The 22598-nt window shown below is 42.5% G+C and overlaps 2 protein-coding genes across 9 annotated transcripts; both read right to left on the bottom strand.

Moving 5' to 3' along the window:
- Positions 1-313: 313 nt before the first annotated feature.
- On the bottom strand, positions 314-12608 carry pola2 (polymerase (DNA directed), alpha 2). Its single transcript, XM_023842739.2, has 19 exons — positions 12475-12608; positions 11903-12013; positions 11312-11436; positions 11043-11131; positions 10764-10821; positions 9132-9241; positions 8826-9022; positions 8412-8500; positions 7996-8148; positions 6134-6196; positions 5983-6037; positions 4542-4666; positions 4392-4430; positions 2090-2163; positions 1823-1931; positions 1423-1529; positions 1257-1313; positions 1014-1140; positions 314-833 (listed from the first exon to the last, which is right to left on the bottom strand). Exons 2-19 carry the CDS (start codon positions 11985-11987, stop codon positions 681-683), a joined length of 1815 nt encoding a protein of 604 aa, XP_023698507.1. The 5' UTR covers positions 11988-12013; positions 12475-12608; the 3' UTR covers positions 314-680.
- top6bl (TOP6B like initiator of meiotic double strand breaks) lies at positions 12049-22048 on the bottom strand. Of its 8 annotated transcripts, none has more exons than XM_072717529.1 (16): positions 21626-22048; positions 21002-21137; positions 20818-20871; positions 20377-20489; positions 18928-19011; positions 18748-18803; positions 18025-18093; positions 17246-17440; positions 16781-16926; positions 16354-16485; positions 15902-16023; positions 15657-15767; positions 14566-14661; positions 14233-14344; positions 12935-13234; positions 12049-12679 (listed from the first exon to the last, which is right to left on the bottom strand). In XM_072717529.1, exons 1-15 carry the CDS (start codon positions 21644-21646, stop codon positions 12939-12941), a joined length of 1743 nt encoding a protein of 580 aa, XP_072573630.1. In that variant the 5' UTR covers positions 21647-22048; the 3' UTR covers positions 12049-12679; positions 12935-12938. The 8 variants fall into 8 exon arrangements, with proteins under 8 accessions (XP_072573630.1, XP_072573633.1, XP_072573632.1 ...); XM_072717532.1 differs by having other exon boundaries at positions 16354-16488; positions 21002-21175; positions 21626-22047; XM_072717531.1 differs by having other exon boundaries at positions 16354-16488; positions 21739-22047.
- Positions 22049-22598: the final 550 nt, after the last annotated feature.

Below are 22598 nucleotides of genomic sequence, written 5' to 3'. Positions count from 1 at the left end.
AGCGAACTATGAGCGATCGCTATGAATGTAGTGATATTCGAATTTTTTGGTTAAATCTGTTCGTCAACAAGATCTGAGTTTTTTTCAGGGCACGAGTACTGTAATCATAGAAGAAAAAGAAACTGATATACAGTTAAGTTTTGGTATATATACTTATTCTGTGTTGACTCTGGTATGACTTGCTTATCATAAAAAAATTGCGTTTGGAAGAGGTTACTTGTTCATTAGCTGCAAATTTCATCATGGACTTAATTTTCAAAAGGCACCAAACAAATGTAAAATAAAAGTAGGGAAATCACTTGTGTAAAAAATATGCAAAAGGAGGAAAATAATTTATTGAGTAAGCCAGAGAATTACAAGACAAACATTTCCATTCCCCGCCAGAAACAGCATGTGTGTTATTAGTTTTTTTAAATACAATACATGGATATCTTTTTACAATATCGTGCCATTATAGAACTAAATTTAAGTCATTGTATCTGGTGTGCCGATGGGCTTCAAGTACATTTACCAATATTGTTTACCAGCACTGCTGGAAGTGCAGTGAGCTTGCAGCCAGTGACCGAGGCTGCAGAAATTACACTAACACATGCTTCACATGGACCACAGATAGCAATATCAACATAAGCACACAGAGTCTTTTTCAAGGAAGATCGTTTTGGTTAATGAGAGGATGCAGATCAGATCTTCACCACCTGACAGGCCAAACATGGACTCTGCCTCTTCCCATCAGCGATCGGAGGACAGCGTTTTATAAGCAGCCTTCCATAAGTCCCGCCCACCTGCCCCTTAGTCAGCCGGCCGGGATTGATACACACACAGCCAATCACATCCTAAAGAACAGACAGGAGGAATGGTTAACTCGCAGCAACTTTGTAATGCTATTTTGTGCTTTAAGAGGAGGATTCGTTTAAATTTGGCATCAAAAAAATGAAAACTAAGCCTAAATGCAGCATGTACTACAGCTAATATGTTTTGGGAAAGTATCATTCGAGCAAGTTTGAGAGTCATACCTTGACAAAGTAGCGCAACTCAGAGGGTACAACCAACACATCAGGCGTGAGGGGAAACTGGCTGTAATACTGGAACTTCTCATAGTCCAGGTTGACCTCCTCTGCCGGAGGGTACAAGGGGTAATAGCTGGAGAAAGAGTGCAGAAGATGACATAATTGACTCAGGAAGTAACGAGAAACAAGGCCATGAACTGCTCATCCTGAGAGATGAGGCCGTGGTCCCTCCACAAATGTCCTGCTCACCTTCTTTGGGTCAGCATGTGCTTTAGGATGCGTGTGAAGCGGTCGGAGCCGGACACGCTGAAAAGCACAGGTCGTGGGGTGAGTATTTGGGTTTTTACTCTCCTGGGAAGCCAATTAAAACACAGGGCTGTTGTGGCCCAAATTCCCCCCCCCCCAGGCCTCATACCTGCTGATCTCCTCGGCCCCCATGTGGAAGAGAATGTCCGTGGATGTGAGGCCGAAGGTCACACCCTCGATGAGCACCGTGCAGGGGTCAGACACCAGGGAGACGCGCTAAAAGGCCAAACACAAACACGCACCATGCAATGGATGAGCTCACTCTCCTCACCTCCGATAAACATACACAGCTGAAACATCAGTGTTAATAAGCCATAATCCAGATGTCTCAGAAAGCATCCATCATCTGCGCGGCTGTCCAATTGGATACCACCGATCCCGTCAACATTACTCCTTAACTGCTCGCATTGCTGTGCTGACCTTCTCATGCCATACTGTACAATTAGAGCAGACACACACAAAGATGGCACTAGAAAGGTCTTTGTCGCCCAGGAGCTGCTGCGGCTCACCTCCATGTCCTCCTTGCTGAGACCAGGCAAGGTGAAAGGCGGCTGGGGGTAAACAAACAGGTGATGGACGTCTCTCTGGGACGGCACGAACACAAAATGGCACCTCAAACTGCGGGGCCACGGAGGGAGAGGGAAGGGAGAAAAGAGGAATGAAAAAGGATTACAAGCAAAACCAAAGCAGATGGAGGAAAAAAAAATTGAATTGCAGTAGTGCACTTGATGCTGCTTAAAGACTCAATTTAACTATGAACTTAAGCATAAACCTACCCTCTAGTCCCCTCTAGTATACTCTTCACACATCTGGAGAATAAATCTTCAAATGTCTCTGTCAGTTGGAATTTCTGTAAGAGAAAAAAATGCTACTATTATTCCCTTAAAACATTATAGAACAGTTATGGTTCAGGTCTAGGCCTTTCATTTGAAAATACTTTTTATTATGTTTTATTGCAGTGCAATAACTTTTGTTTATTCAGATCTATTTCGTTTTCACGCCATGTATGTGGCTGGGGCTATATTCATGGGGAAGCAGAGATTGTAATCATTTAAAAACAAACAAAAAAACAAAAGCCGATATGGGAAAACCTCAAAATACATAAACAGTAAGATTCCCAACAAATTGTAAAATTCTAAACAAGGTGCTTTACGGTGGCTTTAGTTAAAAATCTCTGGAAGTGCCTCTGGTTTTAACCTTAATAAAAACATCCTGTGAAGTACTGATCAGGATAACAGCATTAAAAGATACATGAACACATGCCTAATTGACAAAGAGCACTGACATGTGGGGCAGAGAGGGGAGGATTCCTCACCCAGATGCAGAAACATGAACGTGAGGCTTCCTATGCGACACCTGCTGTAAATGATCAGATGGCAACAATCTTTAAAAATGACTGTTGCTATGTTTGCAACAATAGGGTTGCTTATTCCAGCGTTTCTCAAACCGGTCCTCGGTGACCCCCAGACCGTCAACATTTTTGCTCCTTCCCAGCTCCCTGCCAGACAGTCCATGTTTTTGCTCCCTCCCAGCTCCCTGCCACACAGTCCATGGTATTTGCTCCCTCCCAGCTCCCTGCCACACAGTCCACGTTTTCGCTCCCTCCCAGCTCCCTGCCAGACAGTCCACGTTTTTGCTCCCTCCCAGCTCCCTGTCAGACAGTCCACGTTTTTGCTCCCTCCCAGACAGTCCATGTTTTTGCTCCCTCCCAGCTTCCTGCCAGACTGTCCATGTTTTTGCTCCCTCTCAGCTCCCTGCCAGACAGTCCATGTTTTTGCTCCCTCCCAGCTCCCTGCCAGACAGTCCATGTTTTTGCTCCCTCCCAGCTCCCTGCCAGACAGTCCATGTTTTTGCTCCCTCCCAGACAGTCCATGTTTTTGCTCCCTCCCAGCTCCCTGCCAGATAGTCCATGTTTTTGCTCCCTCCCAGCTCCCTGCCAGACAGTCCATATTTTTGCTCCCTCCCAGCTCCCTGCCAGACAGTCCATGTTTTTGCTCCCTCCCAGCTCCCTGCCAGACAGTCCATGTTTTTGCTCCCTCCTAGCTCCCTGCACATTTTCCAAAAATGTCGACAGTCTGGGAGTCCCTGAAAACCAGGTTGAGAAGCATAGGCTTATTCTGATCTCATTGTATCTATTTGAATATTAAACCCATGGGCACCAGGATAAGGTGAAGGAAGCAAATCTGCCATTTTTAAGATTCAGGTGCTGAAAATATGCCACCCATCCATATTCAATAACTGCTCATCGAGTACTGAGCCTGAACACCCTGGATGGGCTGCAGGTCAATCCGCAAGGAAAATATTCAAATGTAAACTTGCCCAAAAAGAGAGGAGAAAGTGCAAATTGCACTATATGGCCAAAGGTATGTGGACCCCAGCTTGTCCAACACCTCATTTAGAAACCAAGGGTATTTTAATATGAAATTGGCCAGCCCATTGTTGCCTTAATAGCCTCTGTTCTTCTGGGATACACTTTCCATCAGATGTTGGAATACTGATAGCATTCCAGGGTCCCTCCATCACAAATGTTGTATACCCACTTATGCAAATGGAAAATAAAGTATCATTCAATAATAATTCAGTATTGATGCTGGGCAATCAGGTCCCTTCCGTTGAGCTTGTGTGGCCTACCACTTAGTAACTGAATCTGTTCCTATAGGTTTTGACCTAGATAATCCCTTCACTCACTGTTGACCAGGGTGGCAATGTGGTCAAACTACCATATTGAAAAGATATTTTTATGATGGTGCAAAGAGGAAAGCCACTACGCTGATCTGTATGATGATCCATTCTGCTGCTAATGTTTGTTGCAGGAGACTGAGTAACTGTGTACCAGATTCATACAAGAAGCACAGGAAGTGACAGGAAGGCACAGGGTAGATCATAGGCCTACAGTTCAACGGATTTTCTGTTTTGGATGTTTCTGATTATGTGGAAACTTAAATAACACCAGATACCAACACCTAGCAGAAAATCACAATTCAGCCTTAAAGTACAAGCCACATGTCTATAACGAAACAGCCACTAAACTCCTATTAGAGTCAGACAACGTCTTCTCACATCTGGAATGGCTCTTACCTCGATCTGCTCATGTTTAGAGTCCACAAAGGGGCCGAACTGCAGGAGAGCAAGAGCAGGGAAGAGGTGAGAAGAATCCAGGTAGAAATGCTAAGACGTACAGAAGGGGTGCACACATTTGGAGCAGTCTGGCACCCGCAGAATGCTCACCAGGATGCACATGTCCGGCTGGTCCCGGACAATGATGCTGATGAGGTCAATCAGGGGGTCGTAGCTCAGGCTGTCAGAGGGTGTGTATGGTCCGCAAGCGACCATGACCATCAAGGGGTCACACTCTGAAGTGAGCAAAGACAACCAGTTAGTTCACCTAGCAACAGGAGTTATGCCAAACCAGCCTGTAGGACCAGAGGGTTTGTAGCTCCAGTCCAAGATCCACAGTCCTACATCGTCCAAAAAAATGCATCCTGTATTTCCAAAGTCAATAACCATGGTAAGAATAAATAAGCACTTACACAAGATAACAATGCTAAATCCATAACAAATAACATACAACCACTTTACTAGGTAAACCTGCTGATTTAAGCTAACAGCTAGGTCCTCTGAAAAGCAGCTTCAACTGAGCACATAAAGCATGCATGTTGAAACAGGTTCAGTTACCATCCCATAATAAGCTGTTGTTAAGGAGAGCGCTCAGAAGGGAATAGCTAGACTCCTTACAGCCAAGAGGACAGCTACAAGTGGAAACACATCATGGACAAATATCCAGAAGAGAAGTTTCCAGAACCTTTTTGAATCCATGCCTTGAAATAGTCAGATTGCTGTGTAGGTAAAAGGGGGTCCAACCCAGCACTAGGTAGGTATACCTAATAAAGTGCCCACTAAGTGAACCTTGTATGTATTCAGCTGTATTTTGGTCCAAAACATCTGATGAGGCACACAACAGGTACAGAAAACCGTACACTAAAAACTCCACTGTACTTTAATATGCTGCGCCTTCCAAAAAGTGAAAAAAATTATTGAAATACTAATTTCATTCCTATACCACAGTTAAAATCCATCTATCTTCCAACTGCTTATCCTGGTCAGGGTCTCAGGGCACCTTGAGCCAACCCCAAACAGTGCAGGGCACAAGGCTGGGGTCTACCCTGAACAGAATGCCAGTCCACCACAGGGCACAAGGCTGAGGTCTACCCTGAACAGAATGCCAGTCCACCACAGGGCACTAGGCTGGGGTCTACCCTTAACATAATGCCAGTGCGCCACAGGGCACAAGGCTGAGATCTACCCTGAACAGAATGCCAGTCCGCCACAGGGCACAAGGCTGAGATCTACCCTGAACAGAATGCCAGTCCACCACAGGGCACAAGGCTGAGTTCTACCCTGAACAGAATGCCAGTCCACCACAGGGCACAAGGCTGAGATCTACCCTGAACAGAATGCCAGTCCACCACAGGGCACAAGCACATACATTGGGAAATGAATACCAATTAGTCTAACTGCATGCCTCTGGACTGCAAAAGGAAACCACCACGACACAAGGAGAACTTGCACTCACTAAAACTAGACACTAATACTCAAATGCAGAGTCAGAGAACCATGGCACAATACATAACACAAAATATGGGGAAAAGCAAACTCTTTGCTTCCTCACCTTCTGACATGTCCTGCTTCTCTTCATCCACAGAATAGAAGGGCAGGGGCACCCCCTGCAGACCAAGCCAAGACAAAACCAAAGTCATACACAAACGCAATCACAATGAGGGCCCTGCATTACTACCGGGGATTGGAGGAACGGAACTTGCCTCGTACAGTCTGGTGGGAACCAGTCGGTTTCCTGCAGTGTTCATCGCATCCATGATGAGCATCTGAAGAAAGAAGACCTCAGTCACCATCGAGCAGCCCCTGAGCGATGCAGCCTACATGTGATGAGGACCGTCCCGTCCTATACTTCATGTTTGGCACCACACCACAAACAATTCTAGTACGTTCACATATACTGGCAATAAAGCGAGTTCTGACTCTGACTGTGACTCTTCTAAACCAAAGAAATAAAGCACAGGTCATCAAACCTCTTACACGCTTTAGGGCAGGGGTCTCAAACTCCAGTCCTGGAGGGCCGGAGCCCTACACAGTTTTTGGTTCACCCTCATTTAACACACCTGATTCAACTCCTTGTGTTAATTATCACACAGCTCTTGAGCTGAATCATTTGTGGTGGAACAGGGAAAGAGGTAAGTTACACAGGGCTCCGGCCCCCCAGGACTGGAGTTTGAGACCCCTGCTTTAGGGACTACAGCTATAATACATATATAATAAATATTTTAATGACAATGAAGACGACTGAAGAAATACACCATATGGCCAAAAGTATATGGACACCAATTTGACGATCATCTCTTTTCAAACCATGGGTATTAATAGAAGTTGACTCGTGCTTTGCTGCTATAACAGCCTCTACTCTTCTGGGAAGGCTTCCCATGAGATGTTGTACCTTTGCTGGTGGGATTTGATTTTGGGTAATCAGGTGCCTTTCTGCGAGTGTGTGGCCTACCACTTCATGTACATACATATTGTTTACTCCCAGACATTTTGACCTTCACAAACACTTAATTTATGTTTGACCAGGGCAACTTTAGCAGGGCAGAACTGTGGTAAAGTGACTTTTTGGAAAGATTAAGTCATCTAATAGTGAATGAATTAATGAGTTACATTTATGAAACATTTTTCAAGACACCCAAAGTGGGGAGCCACTTCGACCACCACCACAGAGTAGCCCCCACCTGGATGATGCAATGGCAGCCATTCTGCACCAGTGTGCTCACCCCAGAGTAGCCAAGGTGGTGAAGGGACAGGAGAGAATTCCCCAGTTATATATAGGTGATGATCAGGAGGCCAGATTTGACAGGGGCACAATGGGCAATTTTAGCCTGCACATCGGGGTACCAACCCTACCCTTTTCAAAAGATGTATGACCTCAGTGAGTCAGGACCCCCAGTTTTATGTCTCATCCAAAGGGTGGCACCACTTTTACAGCATAGTGTCCCCGTTAGGATCCACACAGACCACCGGACAGGATTCCCTGTTGACCACAGTGTCCCTGCCACTGCACTAGGGCATTGGGATCCACACAGACCACTGGATGGGCTAACCTATTGGCCACACCAACACCTCCTCCAGCAGCAACCCAGCTTTCCGAGTTGGTCTCCCATCCAAGTACTGGCCAGGCCCAAACCTTCTTAGCTTCAGGTGGATTACCGAGTCTGAACTGCAGGTGGTATGGCTGCTGAGGAGTGCCTATTCTACTATTAATGCTTTTGGCAGGAAATTGTGCAACTGCATACTTAATTATACCTGTTGCAAAGGATGAGGCTTAATTAGTCAACTCCTCTAATTAATAAGGGTCTCCACATACACTGATTACACGAAGACCTAAAAGTATCATTTATTACAAATACGCATGTATGACATGTGCCAGCACATTAGCAGGAAGTGAACAGACCTTAGCATTTGATTAGCTTGCATGTCAGTATTTCCCAAAGATCAGTACAATTCCTTCTGCAAGCTGTTCCCTCTACATCTTTTAACAGTTTAGTACCTTATCCTCTGCCATGACTGAGAGGGCTGTGGACCAGTTAACAGACCATCATTCCCCGAGGCTCCTCACCTGCCCTGGGAACAGCGAGTACTCCTTGAGCTCGGACAGGTCCACAGGCACCGGCCGCCCTCCCCTCTCCCGCCCTGGCTCCAGCTGCACGGACTGGGCGTTGAGCTTCCCGTTGCTGTCACAGCACACCCGCCCCAGGATGGTCAGTGTGTCCTGCAGACAGCCAAAAGGGACAACCTTAGCTAAACACTCCTCCATTAAACACACACAAAAAGAGAAATCAGGAATCTGATGGACCACTTTTCAAAAACTGGAGTGATCATTTTAGTGATCATTTTGGTGTAGCTGAGGCTTACTTGGAGTATATGTGTGTAGGGGGGGATGGATGACCATTTACAAACTAAACAGAACCAAGAGGAAGTGACACAAGATCTATCACTTTGGAATACAGCAAAAGAGGAGGGACAGGAGAATACCTGTGTAGGTACTGAGACAGAGGAGAACTCCTCAATACTGAAGTGGGACTTCAGTTCTTCTCCTAGTTCCTCAACCTTGTCACTCAGGACTGAGGGGAAATATGTGTACATGCAAGTGTTAAATTCCAAACTCTCTGAAAACACCTGCCAGAGAAGACGGAGTCAAAGCACCATAAACCTCAAACATGTAACAGACAGCATTGATCTCCAGGGCCACAGATTCCATTCAGGAACAAATGGCATGTATGACAAGAAAGGAACTTGCACCCCGATGAAAATGTCCACGGGACGAATAAGATGTTAAAGGATCTTCTTCATGCAGAGGATCAGACTTTGCATCAGGTCAGATTTTCTGCTTGAAAGCTTTGCCGGCTTCTATAGACAGACGAGGCTCAATGTAAAACAGCGACTGACCGGTACGGATGTCTCGAAGGTTCTGGAACATGAACTTGTAGCTGCTCCTTAGCGAGTTCTCCTGTCCCTCCAGCAGCTCCACCCGGAGCGGCTCCTTCCTCTTCTGCCCAGTCCAGCGGGTGCCCTGAACCACACCGAATGTGGACACCACCTCTCCGCGAGCCGCACGGGAGCTGTACTTCTGAGAGGGGGTCACACTACGTGGGGGGAGGGAGGGGGGTAGAGAGAGACCAACTGTAGAACAGAGGGTGCCAGCAGATGCACATGGAAGAGAGAATATCGGAAGGTGGAGGGGGGGGCAGGTACCTGGGAGAGAAACTGGCGGGTGAGAGGAGCATTCGGGGGCTGGTCATTAGTGCTGCACTCCTCTTAGAACGAGGATGCTCTGGAGTCGTCAGGGCGCGTTTCTGAGACCCCTGCAAAACACGCAAATCGACACATGCATGTCATCAGATGCTACGTCTCTCCATTACATTACAGCATCAGTGCTGCGTGTTAATGGAAATCCTCAAAGTCTGTTCAAATTACAAGTACAAAATTGACAGCATGACTAAGTGGACGTCAAGCACAATTGAGCTGGGTTATTTAATCATCCCCCTACAGTTATGCCGAGCAGCCTGGTGCTGGCTGAGTGATGTGCAGCTCGGAGTGTTTACAGAAGCTGAGGGGGCCTGAGTTGGCAGGAGCGTTCTGGATGGGTACATTCCTAAGGCACCTGGGAACACTAGTGAGAGAGGCACAGTGGAAAGCCTGTCTGGAAGTGAACAGCTGAAGCAGAAGGCTAAAAACTGATGGTATATATACACACAACATTACACCAACATATCTGTTTGCTGCTTCAATGTAAAACCTGTTTTTGACACTGAATTTTGAGTTCAAGAAGGCATTAGCACATTAACATTACGAAAGGAGATTAAACAATGGTGTCAGAAAAAAACTAATCTAAAGCAACAGTGACACCTACTGACCATACACCAATATTGTTACTCAAATTATTACTCAGCCATTCGCTGCTCAGCCAGACTTTGCAGATTTCAACAACTTAAAGTTAAGACTTTTTAAGACCTTAAGACCATCATGATTGCAATTCAACACCTATTTCACATCCATACTGACAATAAATTATAAAGGGTATGAAGGAAAATCAGAGTTCCAGAATTACTGTGGTCTGAAAATTCTGACTAGGCTACACAGTTTGCAGTTAATGGTGAGCGAGTATTGGTTATTGGTTTCATGTTGGTTTTGTTTTGTAGTCCTGCTAAATCATGATTAATATTTTTTTTTCCCAAAACACATTTAAAAATGAGATTTAAGTTAATGCAACTTTATAAATATACAGTAGTCCCCCATATACATGGGTGATACGTCCCAAGACAACGGACAACCTAAACCAGGGATAACAGCAAACTATCCGCGGACCCCATATATAGCCTGATTTTCATGTACATACATATTGTAAAGTTTAATTGATAAATTATGAATAGTAAGACATTGTCAACATTACATACAGTAAAGTGCATTGTACATTATTTTCTAGTACTGTACAATGCGGCACTTGGTCGAATGATAGGGATTCAGATTTTTTAGCCTAATTCTCAAGAGAACAAGGCACATTTACTACTTCCACAACAATTAATTTGATAAAAAGGTTTGCATCTAAGCGAAATCCTACAGTGGAAGGTTATGAATCATACAGTGAGCAAAACCTATCCAAGATTTGAGGTTTGAATCCTGCCTCGTTTCATTCACCAGCTGAAAAGTTGCATATTCCCTCTGGTGTGCGTGCCAGAAGATGGACTAGTGTACCAATTACGGAAGATGCATGTATTTAACTGTTAGTGCATGGTACTAAAAATGAGACTCATGCCTGTAGCAACCGCACAAATAAACTTTCCTAAAAAATCCACTTTTGGGCCTGCAATCAGCAGAGGACCTCACCTTGGCTGGGGTGGAGTACGAGTCCAGTAGACTCTCTTCCTCTTCTTCAGCTTTGATCCTAATGATGATGAGTTAAGGAAGCCCTGTACCTCCATTCATCCACTTTCGACTCAGGCACTAATGACCTAAAACAGGTTTGGGTGGCAGTATGCCGTGATCGGCCATTTAATGATGTCATTCCAAACTGTACCCACTGCTACGTCCTATTCTGTTAGAGGAGAGTATCAAAATAAACTAAGAAAACACTCCAAAGGGGAGTACAGTAACCAAAGAGGATACAGATCATGAAGTGAGTTTATATCTCGGATTATGTTCTGAGGATCTGCCTTCTTAGACGTGCTCTGCCTTTTTGTTCTCTTTCTGAGTGCCTGCAAAGCAAAACAAAAACACACCAAATCTTTTTAACATGGTTTTTTTTATAACATAATACTGATTCATAAAACATTCCCAAAACGCTGAATTACAATCTCAGCTTCTGTCAAGCGCATACCGCGATGTATACTCTCCCACTGGTTTTGCCTATACCCTAACCACAGCGGGGTCTTCACCTCGTGCTCAAACTGCTCCAGCGCATCCAGGGTGAGATTCACTCTTCCCCTAGTGGTGCTGTACGCTATCCACTCCTCGGCGACCTCGTTGATCTGCAGTCCATGGCAGCGACACTGCTCTTGCACTGAGGATGAGACATGGATGAATGAATGGACAGCAGATGAGAATAATAGTGTTACGGTCGTTTGAAGTATTTCTTAAACGAGGTGCCATTTGTTTATACTAGATGAAACTATATCGGATCTTAATGCAAGACTGAGTACATAAGTCATGACGTTATTCTTAAAAATAGCCCATATGAAAAACTTAAATATCAGTGAAAAAGACTTAATATGTGTATGGACATTTTCCCTTTTTTTTCTCACCCATTGCCGAAATGGGTGAGAAATATTTTCAGCCATGTTATTTACGTGTTGATGCAAACCATAAAGTTATCTATTTTTTTCAAAATATACAATGGGATTTACTCCAAATGTTTGCACAGTGACAAGATAATGCTGCCGATTTGGAGAACTTAGAGACTTACTAAGATAGAGTCTCTACTTAGAGATACATTTACGTGACATTTAAGATACGGAACTAGCACTTACTTCGCTCCAGTACTGCTTCATCCGAAATTGCAATACCGAAAAGGTCGAACTCCTCCTTGAGACTCTCCACACTGACCGCTTCCATCGCTTTACACCGAAATAACTAGCGAACTATCAAAGTAATCAGGTTCTTTTGAGAATCCAGAAACACTTGCTGGTAGTTTTTATTAGTAATATTCACCGACTGTCCGATCTTCGGTACACGAGCTGCTAGCTAAGTAAATTCCAAATTTAGAGCAATCGTCAAGCAATGTGTTTAATTGGAAAACACCAAAACGAGGATGTTTACCACACACACAAACAATGTGCAACTATGTATCTTAGTTAACACTCTATAAAATAAAAATAAAAAAAATGATACAATCACAATTCCCTTGTCCCTGCTGTCGCTAGAAAAGAAAATCCCGCCATCGCTTTACGGCAGTAGCCTGACAACCAATCAAAAACGCCCTCGTGCTAATAGAAACGCCCCCAAATGGGTGGCACTTTAATTTATATGCAGAGGAAGAATGCACAATCAGTGTACAGCCGGTTCTTAAAGATATTTCAAAGTTTAATAAACTAATACATACCTTGTAATAGTTCTGATTAACAAAAATAATTAAATCCTGTTGTTAACACTGATAGTGAACTGAAGACTGCAGACACAGGTTATGGAGAGGACCCTTGGTAAATGACCAAGTCCCTTGCAGCATGCTAATATAGTCTCGGAGGAGTCTCCCAGAACGCAGCATGCTAGCAGTCCCAGTCAAACATGTGCAACCAGACCTGGTCCTCCTGTGGTAATGAAACAGAATGAGGGAAACTCAAAGTACATGCATGGCTTTATTTTAGGGCTTAAAAACACCACGGATAGCTAAAAAGTACAGTTTTAGTGACAGAACTGCCATTTTAACAGAAGTAAGGCTTTTAAAACATAATGCACCTAATGTATTGTTATAATTATTAGGGGTCCAATAAATAATAGCTGCTGGATCTCTGTTTGTTTTTAAATATTAATCTAAACATCCTAGTCTCATACAATGCAATCACCAGGTTAGGTGGTCAGATAGAGTGTTGACTGGGTTAGTGCGGGTGATCCATGATGACTGCAATGCACCTGCTGGTTGTCTTTGCCCAGAGAACGAGGCACAGGGTCGCTGCACGCTGTGTGGGCCGCGGCAGTGGGCTGAGTCTGAGAGAGCCCAGGTATGTCATGCTGGGCTGGCATCCAGGGGCCCGTGTGTGTCTGCTTGTGAGCTGAGGGGTGTGTGCTGACCCCAGCAACTCGTGGCTTCTTCACAGTAGTGGACTCACCACCAGTCTGACTGTGTGAGGCTTCCACACCTAACTCTGCTCAACAACATAGTAACCAAAAGACAGCATGGAAGCCCAGCAACAACAAGGAGCTCGCTTTTAGCAGTGTGTCATGTTCATTATTATTATTCTGCTACTGTTATACTTGTGAATTCAAATGTTTATCAGTGCAGAGTTACATGAAACCTGCACTTCATGCCATTCAGTTGCTACTGACATGAGTGAGTTATGCTCTCTATTTTTCAGTGCTATGATTTGGTACAGGAAGGCTAGGCAGTAATTCCTGATACAATCCATCCATCTTCCAAATGCTTATTTGGGAGAACCTGGAGTTTATTCCAGGCAGAAGAGGGCACAAGGCTAGGATGTACCCTGGATGGGATGCCACGACATCACAGGGTATATACACGCACACTCTGGGCAATTCAGAGATGCCACATTGGTCTTTGGACTGCCAGAGGAGACCCATCTGAGATCCACCCAGTGGAAGAACATGAGAAATTCACACACACAGTGTGGAAGTTGGATTCAAACCCCCATCTATGAAGGTGTGATATCAGTGTCACAAAGGGATTTCTTGACAAAGTTGAAAATTAAAATGGAACACGTTAAAAACAATTTAATTCTTTTCACATTCAGTCAGGTCATATTCCCTATAAAATTGATACATCGTTTCATCCCCCTCATTCTTATTCATCCACTGTATAGTTTTTAAATGTATTATTTTTTTCATACTGCTGTCTCTAGGCACAATATTTATTGTCTTTTGTCATTCAGTTAACACCATGCATCTGTACTGGTTTTTCTGCACTGGTCTGTCTGGGTAGTTTTCCAATTGCACCTACTCCAGTTCTCTCATTTTTCTTATTCATATACACATCATGTTTCTGGTTGTTAACGTGTGAATAAACTTGATTCTGAGTGTAATACGTTCCTATTGTGACTTTAACTAAGTGTATGAATGTCAAAACTTGTATAGAGTTTGTGCTGTATAAAGAACAGTGAACCTCTATTGCCTCATATCCAATGCTCACCTTTGTGGTCAAGAGCACCAGACAAACTCCTTGAACTGTCCTCCAGCCTCAGTGGTGCATGTTTATGGTCAGAACCGTCCACATCACCATCTCCTGATGCCCTCCGCAAACACTGGTATAAACACATAATTTACAGTGCCCAATCAGACATGATTCATTTATATTTAAAAAGTGTAGAATAATTAATCTTTAATTGTTTTTTTTGATAGCTTTTAAATTTTATTTTACTGGAAAGTCCCTGAAGATTTTGTTGATTGATTTGCTCCGACAGGTAGAACATTAAATGCCACGCAGGGATGTTACACATAATTCTCTTTGATGAAAGTGGTTTACCTTATTGTTACATTTGCGGCTGGGCATGAATCGGTTCTGTGTGACCTCCAGGAGAGCCTGTTTAAGAGTGATACCCAGCTCCTGAGTGTCCTGCACCTATAGACCGGTATCAACAGACAGGCACACAGATACACTCAATCACACAAAAACGTAATGAAAACCACAGTACCGGTACTCCAATCCATTTAAACCTCCATATCTACTATTATTATTACAACTGTGAATAATTTTATGTACCATTTTGGTGCAAATCATGCTAGTCATTGTTAAGACTATATCTGCTTAGCCTGGCTGCCTACAGTACCAGTAAAACGTCTGGAGACACCTACTGAAAATCATTTGCTTTTCCACAAGCAAACCTCAAGGTTATGCAAGTACTGTATTACAGTATTTTGTGAATAAGGAAAGAAATGGAGTGTTGTGACAGATGACCTGGCTCCCGCAATTCTCCGGCCTAAACCCTACAGAGCTGGATTGGGATGAGCAGGATCGAAGAGAAAAAGCAAAGTAGCCAATTTGTGCCCAGAACTGGTGGAAACTCCTTCAGGACTGTTGGAAAAGCATCCCAGGTGGCAACATCTGGAAGCTGGCTGAAAGAATGCCAAGAGTCTAGAATGCTGCCATTGAAGACAAGGGGGCTGCTTTAAAGAGTATAAAATTTTCAAAAATATTGAACACATCTCTCAGTCGTTGCAATATTTGAAATATATTACTTCATTACATTGGGGTCTCATACTATAAAGTAAATAACATAGTTTAAGATAGAGACAAATGCATTAATAGCAGATGTGTCCAGACTTTTGACTGTAACTGTGTACTCTAGCCCATCTACCCATATTTATATAATTGTTATGTAGTGGGACTACAGTGAAATTACCTGAACAGAGGTAGGACTTGAAACACTTTGATTATCTGTTAATAAAGTTACATGATGAAATAATAGGATGAAGAGGAATTTGACTGAGACTGTGATGGCAATTTAACTGAGACTGTGATGGTTTGTTCAAACTCTCCCAAAGCTTTTCACCAGCCCCGAAGACTCTCCCAAACTTTACCGCTCTACTTGCTCATTGGTTGCTCCACAAATGTACCTTCATGCTGTTGAGACAGGTGGTCCTGAAAGCCAGGCTGCTACTGCTGCTCACCACACTGGACAGTGAGCTGAGGATGACGGGGATGGCAGCCTGCATCTTTGCTTGAGCCTGGGACAACAAAGCCTTCGGTTTTGAAGTTCAGACCATCTCCAAACATTTCCTGCTTGTGTGTTTCAGTGGGTTTGCCCACCTATGTGTGAGCAGCGAACACACCATGATGACAAAGACACTGGCAGACTTGCCTTTTGTCTCTTTAAAGAACCACTCAGTGTGCACTGGAGAAGAGAGTGTAGCGCCACCTTCACCCTCTCCTGGTTGTGCTGAAGAATCCGGTCCAGATTTTGCACTAGAAGCTCCTCACTGACTAGTAGGGATTTTAAAAACATCAAAACACATCAAAACTTTATCGAGGGAAAACAGCGACTCCAGATTATGTAATCATGTCAACTACTCTTGATAAATTTCCTGGAAAAAGTCACTACAACACAGTGGATGGTTTGATACACATGCAAAGACTAAAGAGAGCAGGTGTGGGGACACCAATCCATAAAAATCAGGCTCTCGATCATATGTAGAAAACCCAGTCCATAAAGTCAGGGCCGTCAGTCCACATGTGGAAAAATCAGTCTATAAACACCAGGCCCCCAGTCCAGATGTGGGGACACCAGTCCTATGTAGCAGGTGGCTGTCTCACCAACAAAATCAGAGAGCTGTGAACAGAAGGGGTCGCTGTGCTGGAGAAAGAGGAACAGGAGGAGAGTCTGGCCCACAGCTGCACTTTGCTCGCTCCCCTCCACAGTGTAGACCATCTCAGAGAGCAAACAGCCTGCTAAACACAGATGACAGTGCTGCAGAACCAGCACTACAAAGGCCAACTGTGGTACAACTGCAAACCTAGAAACTTTTCGTTTGTCAACTTCCGGACTCGACGGGCAAACTTCAGGTTACACATTCACGCTGGGAACCATTATGCTACAAACTACTGACAGCTTCATTCACAATGCAACTGTAGTTATTAATAATGATTTGATTAATTGATTGATTGATTCATAAATCAAGATAAGAAAGCACCCCATCAATATGTCATTTGATTCCATCTCTGGGTGTACACATCACTGTACCTTCTGTAGAGTTTTCTGAGCACCGAACTCCAGAGAGGCCAAACTCTTTCCAGGACAGTAAATGTGCAAAATCACGTAGGAAGCTTAGGGGACGCTCTTCAGCATCACACAACAGGGGCAGATTGGAGGGACCATAAAGAAAAATGTGGATATCATTAAGGAACATGACACATCATGGTGGATATCATTAAGGAACATGACACATCATGTACAGTCACTATATAGCGGTGATTGGTCTAGCTGTCACTATTTATAATAATATAAACCAAATACTCTATTCGAAAAGGAGGTCTTTTCATGCTTTTAGAAGCTGTACTCAGAAACCATTGTTAATCAATCAATCAATTAATAAATCATTAGTTGATTAATTGGTTGATTAATTAATTTCAATACAGGGATACAGAAAAGGATAAGAACACACATGCATGTCCAGAAACATGGGCAAAGTGCCAGGGGAAGGATATGCGTATGTCAACAAGCTGGGCTGGCCAGTTAGGGTTCTGAGCCACACAGGGGCTGAGGGCCGCGGCGGGAAGGAGGCTGATGGTGCCACACAGACCCATCTCAACCAGAGAGTGAGGAAGCAGCAGGGGGGTGGCCGCACCGGGAACAGGGTGCAGCTGGGTGCACTGACCACTAGGGCCAGCAGGGGGCCCAGGCCTGCAAGTCACACTGAGTCTTAGCCTCAGCTCTACTCGCTGACTGAAGTAATCAATGTTTATCAATCAACTGCTATAGCTAAGCAGCAGCTTACTCCTGTTGGATATGCAGTCTATATCTGAATACATTTTAATAATAGCACAGTAATACCAACCCTAACCCTAACCCTAACCCTAACCTCCTGAGACCCCACCCATTCATTTATGTCCATTGTGGTGGACATTTTGTTTTTGCATCTATCTTTTCATTGATGTAAGTAATTTATTCCTGTTGTACACTAAAGAGGACACGCTGTGAAATTAAACATAAAAATTTATTTGAAAAATCTAAATTGTAAGATGTCTTATTTCCTCCAAAGAAAAATAACCAAAAAATTGAAGGACACTTTTTTCCTTGGGTCTCAGGAGGCTAAACCTAATGGCAACCTAAAAACAATATAATCGGATATTACCAAAATAGCCAGATGAACTACCTTTAAGATTAAAAAATTAATCAATCATTTAAGAAATTAAGCAGCGATAGGGTTATGCGAGCCTCACAGTGTTTGTTTATTTGATAATGAACATTGCCAGCGAGGCACTCACAGTAGATAGAGGGCGCTCTCTGTGCCTATGCAGCCGCCCAATAGTGCAAACCTCCAGTGTGCCCTGCAGCTGTGGTTAGGGAATCAGGTTAAGCAGAGAACACTGTACTACGAAGTGGGGTTACTGGCTTATTGGGGTAACTTACATTTTGCCCAGACTACCTTAAATCCAACAAGTTACCCCGATAAGCCAGTAACCTCGCTTCGTAGAACAGGCCACAGGACTCTGATTCTAAATTCTGCGTGGTTCCACTAAAATGTACAGCTAACATAAGTCAATAATATATAAACATTATGGGTACATTTATTAGACACATGTGCATTTTACTCTTTTATTTTATATATATTTTTATTTTATTTACTTTATCTTCTATTCAGACCAGTGTTTTCAGCCCAGAAAAATAAAAAAACACAGAAAAAAACTCGACAGATTAGAACTAGAGTGTGCTCAGTATTTCAAATGAAATAAAATGATAAAATGCCGCTTTATTTGCCATGTGCACAATATGAGTACAGGTACACTGGAATACTTCTTTTCAAATGTACCCCTCCTAGCTCTCATTTGAGACATAGACACACACACATATAGGCATTTAAGAGCAAAGCTTGGGGTTCATATGCAGGGCCAGTCGATTTATCCACTGCCTCTGGAGTGTTTTGGGGGTTAAGGCCCTTGCTCAATGGCCTAATGTTCATTAAAATCAGTAAGTAGACAACAACATACCGATAGATTTTCTGGGATATGGCTTCATTTAGTTTTAAACTGAAGTAAATTTCCACCTAAGGAAAACACAGACACTAATCTTAACAAATGTGTAAGACTGTCAAACAGAGGTAAATATTATTTTACATTTGGCTTTAATGTTTAATAGCTGTTGTAACAGTTGTATAACTGGAATCTTACTTGCGCATGGACAAGGCTGAGTCGGTGTAACAATTGTTCTGTCTTCAGCCAGTCTCCTTCAGAAACCCGACTCCTTCCAGTCACCTGGAAGATCATAAACATACCAAACATGTGGATGTGAATTTCTGCTGTATGCTAATTAAGTATTTAAAGCACTGGTCTTGTTACAACCGATTAGTGAGGTTTAATCAATGCAGTGAGAACAGCGAGACTAAAATTACACATCCTACATTCCACAGTACAAATACCTACAGAACTGTGACTGAGTCACTATGTCCACAAGAGGGCACCGCACTCTACCTGTAAGCTGTTCTTTCCATTTTTGAACTGCATATCCAGTAAAAGTTCACGGTGAGAGTGGAATCTCGGACTAACACACAATAGACAATTTAGAGATGCCAGTTAGCCTAACTGCATGTTCTCATACTGCAAGGAAAAACCCACAAATCATAGGGAGTTTCATAATATTACAATTATTGTTGTTATTTTCCAACAAAATGGACAATTTGAAGAAGAAATAACCTCAAAATTAACTGTAAAGAATATGTGAGTCATAGTTAAAAATTGCTTCCTAGTATTCTACCCTCTAAACAGCCCACATCATCAGGTATAATGAATTGAATGAGAAAACCAGTCTTAAGCAGAGAATTTTACAATTGTTCATAGGGAATAGCTTAATATTTTACATGAAATTAAAGGTCCATAGAAAATGTCGTAAAATGTATCACATAAGCATGGTGATGTGGTTTTGGTATCACACTGCACATAATCCATTAGGGATGAATATTTCTAAATGGAGTGAATGTGTTGAACCAGACAAGCCAATTCCCCATAAAAATTTAAGGTTGTAATAATCCATTCAGTGGGCTGAATGTCCATTGATCTCATGAAAATTGTAAAACAATGTAATGCAAAAAACCATATCATTGTTGAGTATATATTGTGTTTGTAGTAGTGTGATATACAGGTAGCACTAACTTTGGTTTAGTGACTGATAAAATTAGCATTTTTCCATTGTTTTCTAGTGTTTGATGTAGGTAGTTTCATGCTATTGCCAGGGACTACTTCATCATAATCTTTTAATATCTTAATATTAATATTTAAATATTTTTTTACCACTAAGGATTCATGATAAATCTAATTTTACCCTGTTTTTGACAATTATTTCTGGGTGGAATTCATGTATAAGATTAATTCTTTAAACTTTGATCAACATGAACTACTTCAGAACATCGGGCTAACAATTTGCATTACTAATTAAGCAGCCTCATAGGTAAATTACTGATATTTGTGTAATTTGTGTGACAGTCCATTTCAGATCCACATCACAGCTAGGACTTTATGAAGAAAATCAGGTGAAAGAGAGAAAAGAGGCAGACATGGCAGGAGAATCTCACTGGAAGATAACAGGTTCTCCCTGAGTATCTAAGCAGTGCGATTCACACACACCTGGAAAGAAATGTGGAAACGAAGAGGTCCACATCTGTCTAAGAATTCACTAAGTTGCTCTGGGTCAGTAGGGGAGCCTATTGAGATGGATGAATCTAAATTTTGCGTGACCTCTGGTAGACAAAGAAAGGACAGTGGAAAGACACTATGGAATAATGTTTAATGCACCAAAAAGCAAACAAATAATTTTACTTTTATACTTTGACTTTTTCCCCTACTCCATGAACGTTCAGCATTCCTAGGTGTTAGACAGTTAATCTAAAATCAGAATCCAAAATCCTGTCCATTTACCAATACTTTTCAGTTAACCCACTTTGAATGTCATATAACTTTTTGGAAAAAAAAAACTTTCATATACCACTTACCATCATGACAATTTGCTCGACACAAGATATATATATTAAAATTCCAGCATCGTAATCTTTTGAGATTAAGGCTTACCACGCTGAACATCTTCAAATGTGCATTCTGAGCACCAGTATCCAGCCGCTGCAACTGGAAACCATAAACGGGACAAAACTGAATCCAATCTAGTTCTGTCATATAACAATCAAGTATGCCTAGTGCTTTCGCTTTAGTTAGACGGACAGATATTTCACCATAAGTCACCAGCTTGTTGTTGTACCTGTACCACAAACATGGTCAGAGGGAGATCCGGCGGTCTCTGCTGACACCGAAACCAAAAGACCTCCTTTCACATTTCCTGATCCCTTCTGCCTCTTCTGGCTATGATGGACCGTAACCATCAGTAGTCTGATTACCTGATAAACAGGCAGACCTTCATGGTGAGCTGGAAAGGCTGAAAAATAATCTTAAACGCAACCTAAACGAGGCGAATAAGACACCGTGTTCACCAAATCTCTCTCAGAATCTCCACAAAATCCACAGGATTAGTCACTTTAGGAGGTTAAGTTAAGTACTTTTTGAAGTTCATTAATTTAAGAGAATGTTAGAGAGAATACAGTCATATTCCATGGATTAATGGCGCCCAAAACCGACCGACATGTCAGCCGAAACTTAAATACGTTTCATATCAACTGTCCTTTACATAGGAAACGAGCTACTTAAACACCAGAGTCAAGTAGGTCAACCAGAGACTCCTTAATCTGACATTTGTTGTAAAACTATTTGCCTAAATTTAAGTGTATCGAACGGTCGAACGAAGTCTGAAAAACTAGTAATCGATAATGATCGTCTCCTCAAAATAACAATAAAAAATGTTTTCCTACCACTGTAACTAACTGCATACCTGCTTTATCAGGGTTAGCATGGTTTACTCTTTTTAAATTCAGGCTGTGAAAATTAAGGTTAATGTTCTTCCTCGAAATGACAAAGAAGAGACTTGGTAAGGAAACGGATTACCGGGGCTGTTTGGCTTAGCGGGACCTTCCCGCGCCACACAGACAGTGCTCGTGTCCCGCGAACCTTTTATCCAGTATAGGAATCTACAAATATTAATACTTGTCTTAACTTTCACTACACGTGCATCCGCTTGTGTAACGGTCGCCAGACTGAAATGGCTCAGACATCCCAATCTCTCTCACTCCAAACTTAACCCACGCTTTGTACTGCTAAACATAAAAAATAAAGTACGTTCACCATCACTCACAAAACATTAACACACGCCCCACGCATGTCCTGTCATTAAAGTACATTTATACATATAATGAACTACAAATACAAAATAATACTACACGGAAATGAAGCAGTTTTGAAGAGAAACTTCTAGGACACCTTGCATGCACCATATATTTTTTGCTTTAGGGAGTTTTAAGCGTGATTTTGAGTGTCCTGTCACCTATATGCAGTCCATTATTGTGACTTTAATATGTTCCTGGCTGTCAGACAGGCATATTTAAAAGGTGAAAAGTGACCAATTATCTTGCTATTTAGTCGTAATTAACCAGCACACCCCAAACCACAGAATCTCCCCTTTCTGGTTTAAAACAATATTTTCAGTAGCACAGTATAGTCTGCTCATACAGCTGCATTTCACTATATACCCTGTTAACATGACAAATCCCTTGACTCATGGTTGATGCTGGCCTCGATCAAGCCATCTGTGATGGCTGTGTTCAAGTTTTCTTTCAAATAAACTAAACTGTTGACTGACTAATGCATTGAATAACATTAATTGGTCAAAAACACTGAAAGAAAACTAAATCAAGTTTGCTAAAATATATCAGTTTGTGATGTGTAGAATTCTTTGTAATCACCGCCCA

Source organism: Paramormyrops kingsleyae, chromosome 10, assembly GCF_048594095.1.
Source record: "Paramormyrops kingsleyae isolate MSU_618 chromosome 10, PKINGS_0.4, whole genome shotgun sequence".
In the NCBI taxonomy this organism is placed as follows: Eukaryota; Metazoa; Chordata; class Actinopteri; order Osteoglossiformes; family Mormyridae; genus Paramormyrops; species Paramormyrops kingsleyae.
This window is presented reverse-complemented; position numbering and strand designations above follow the sequence as displayed.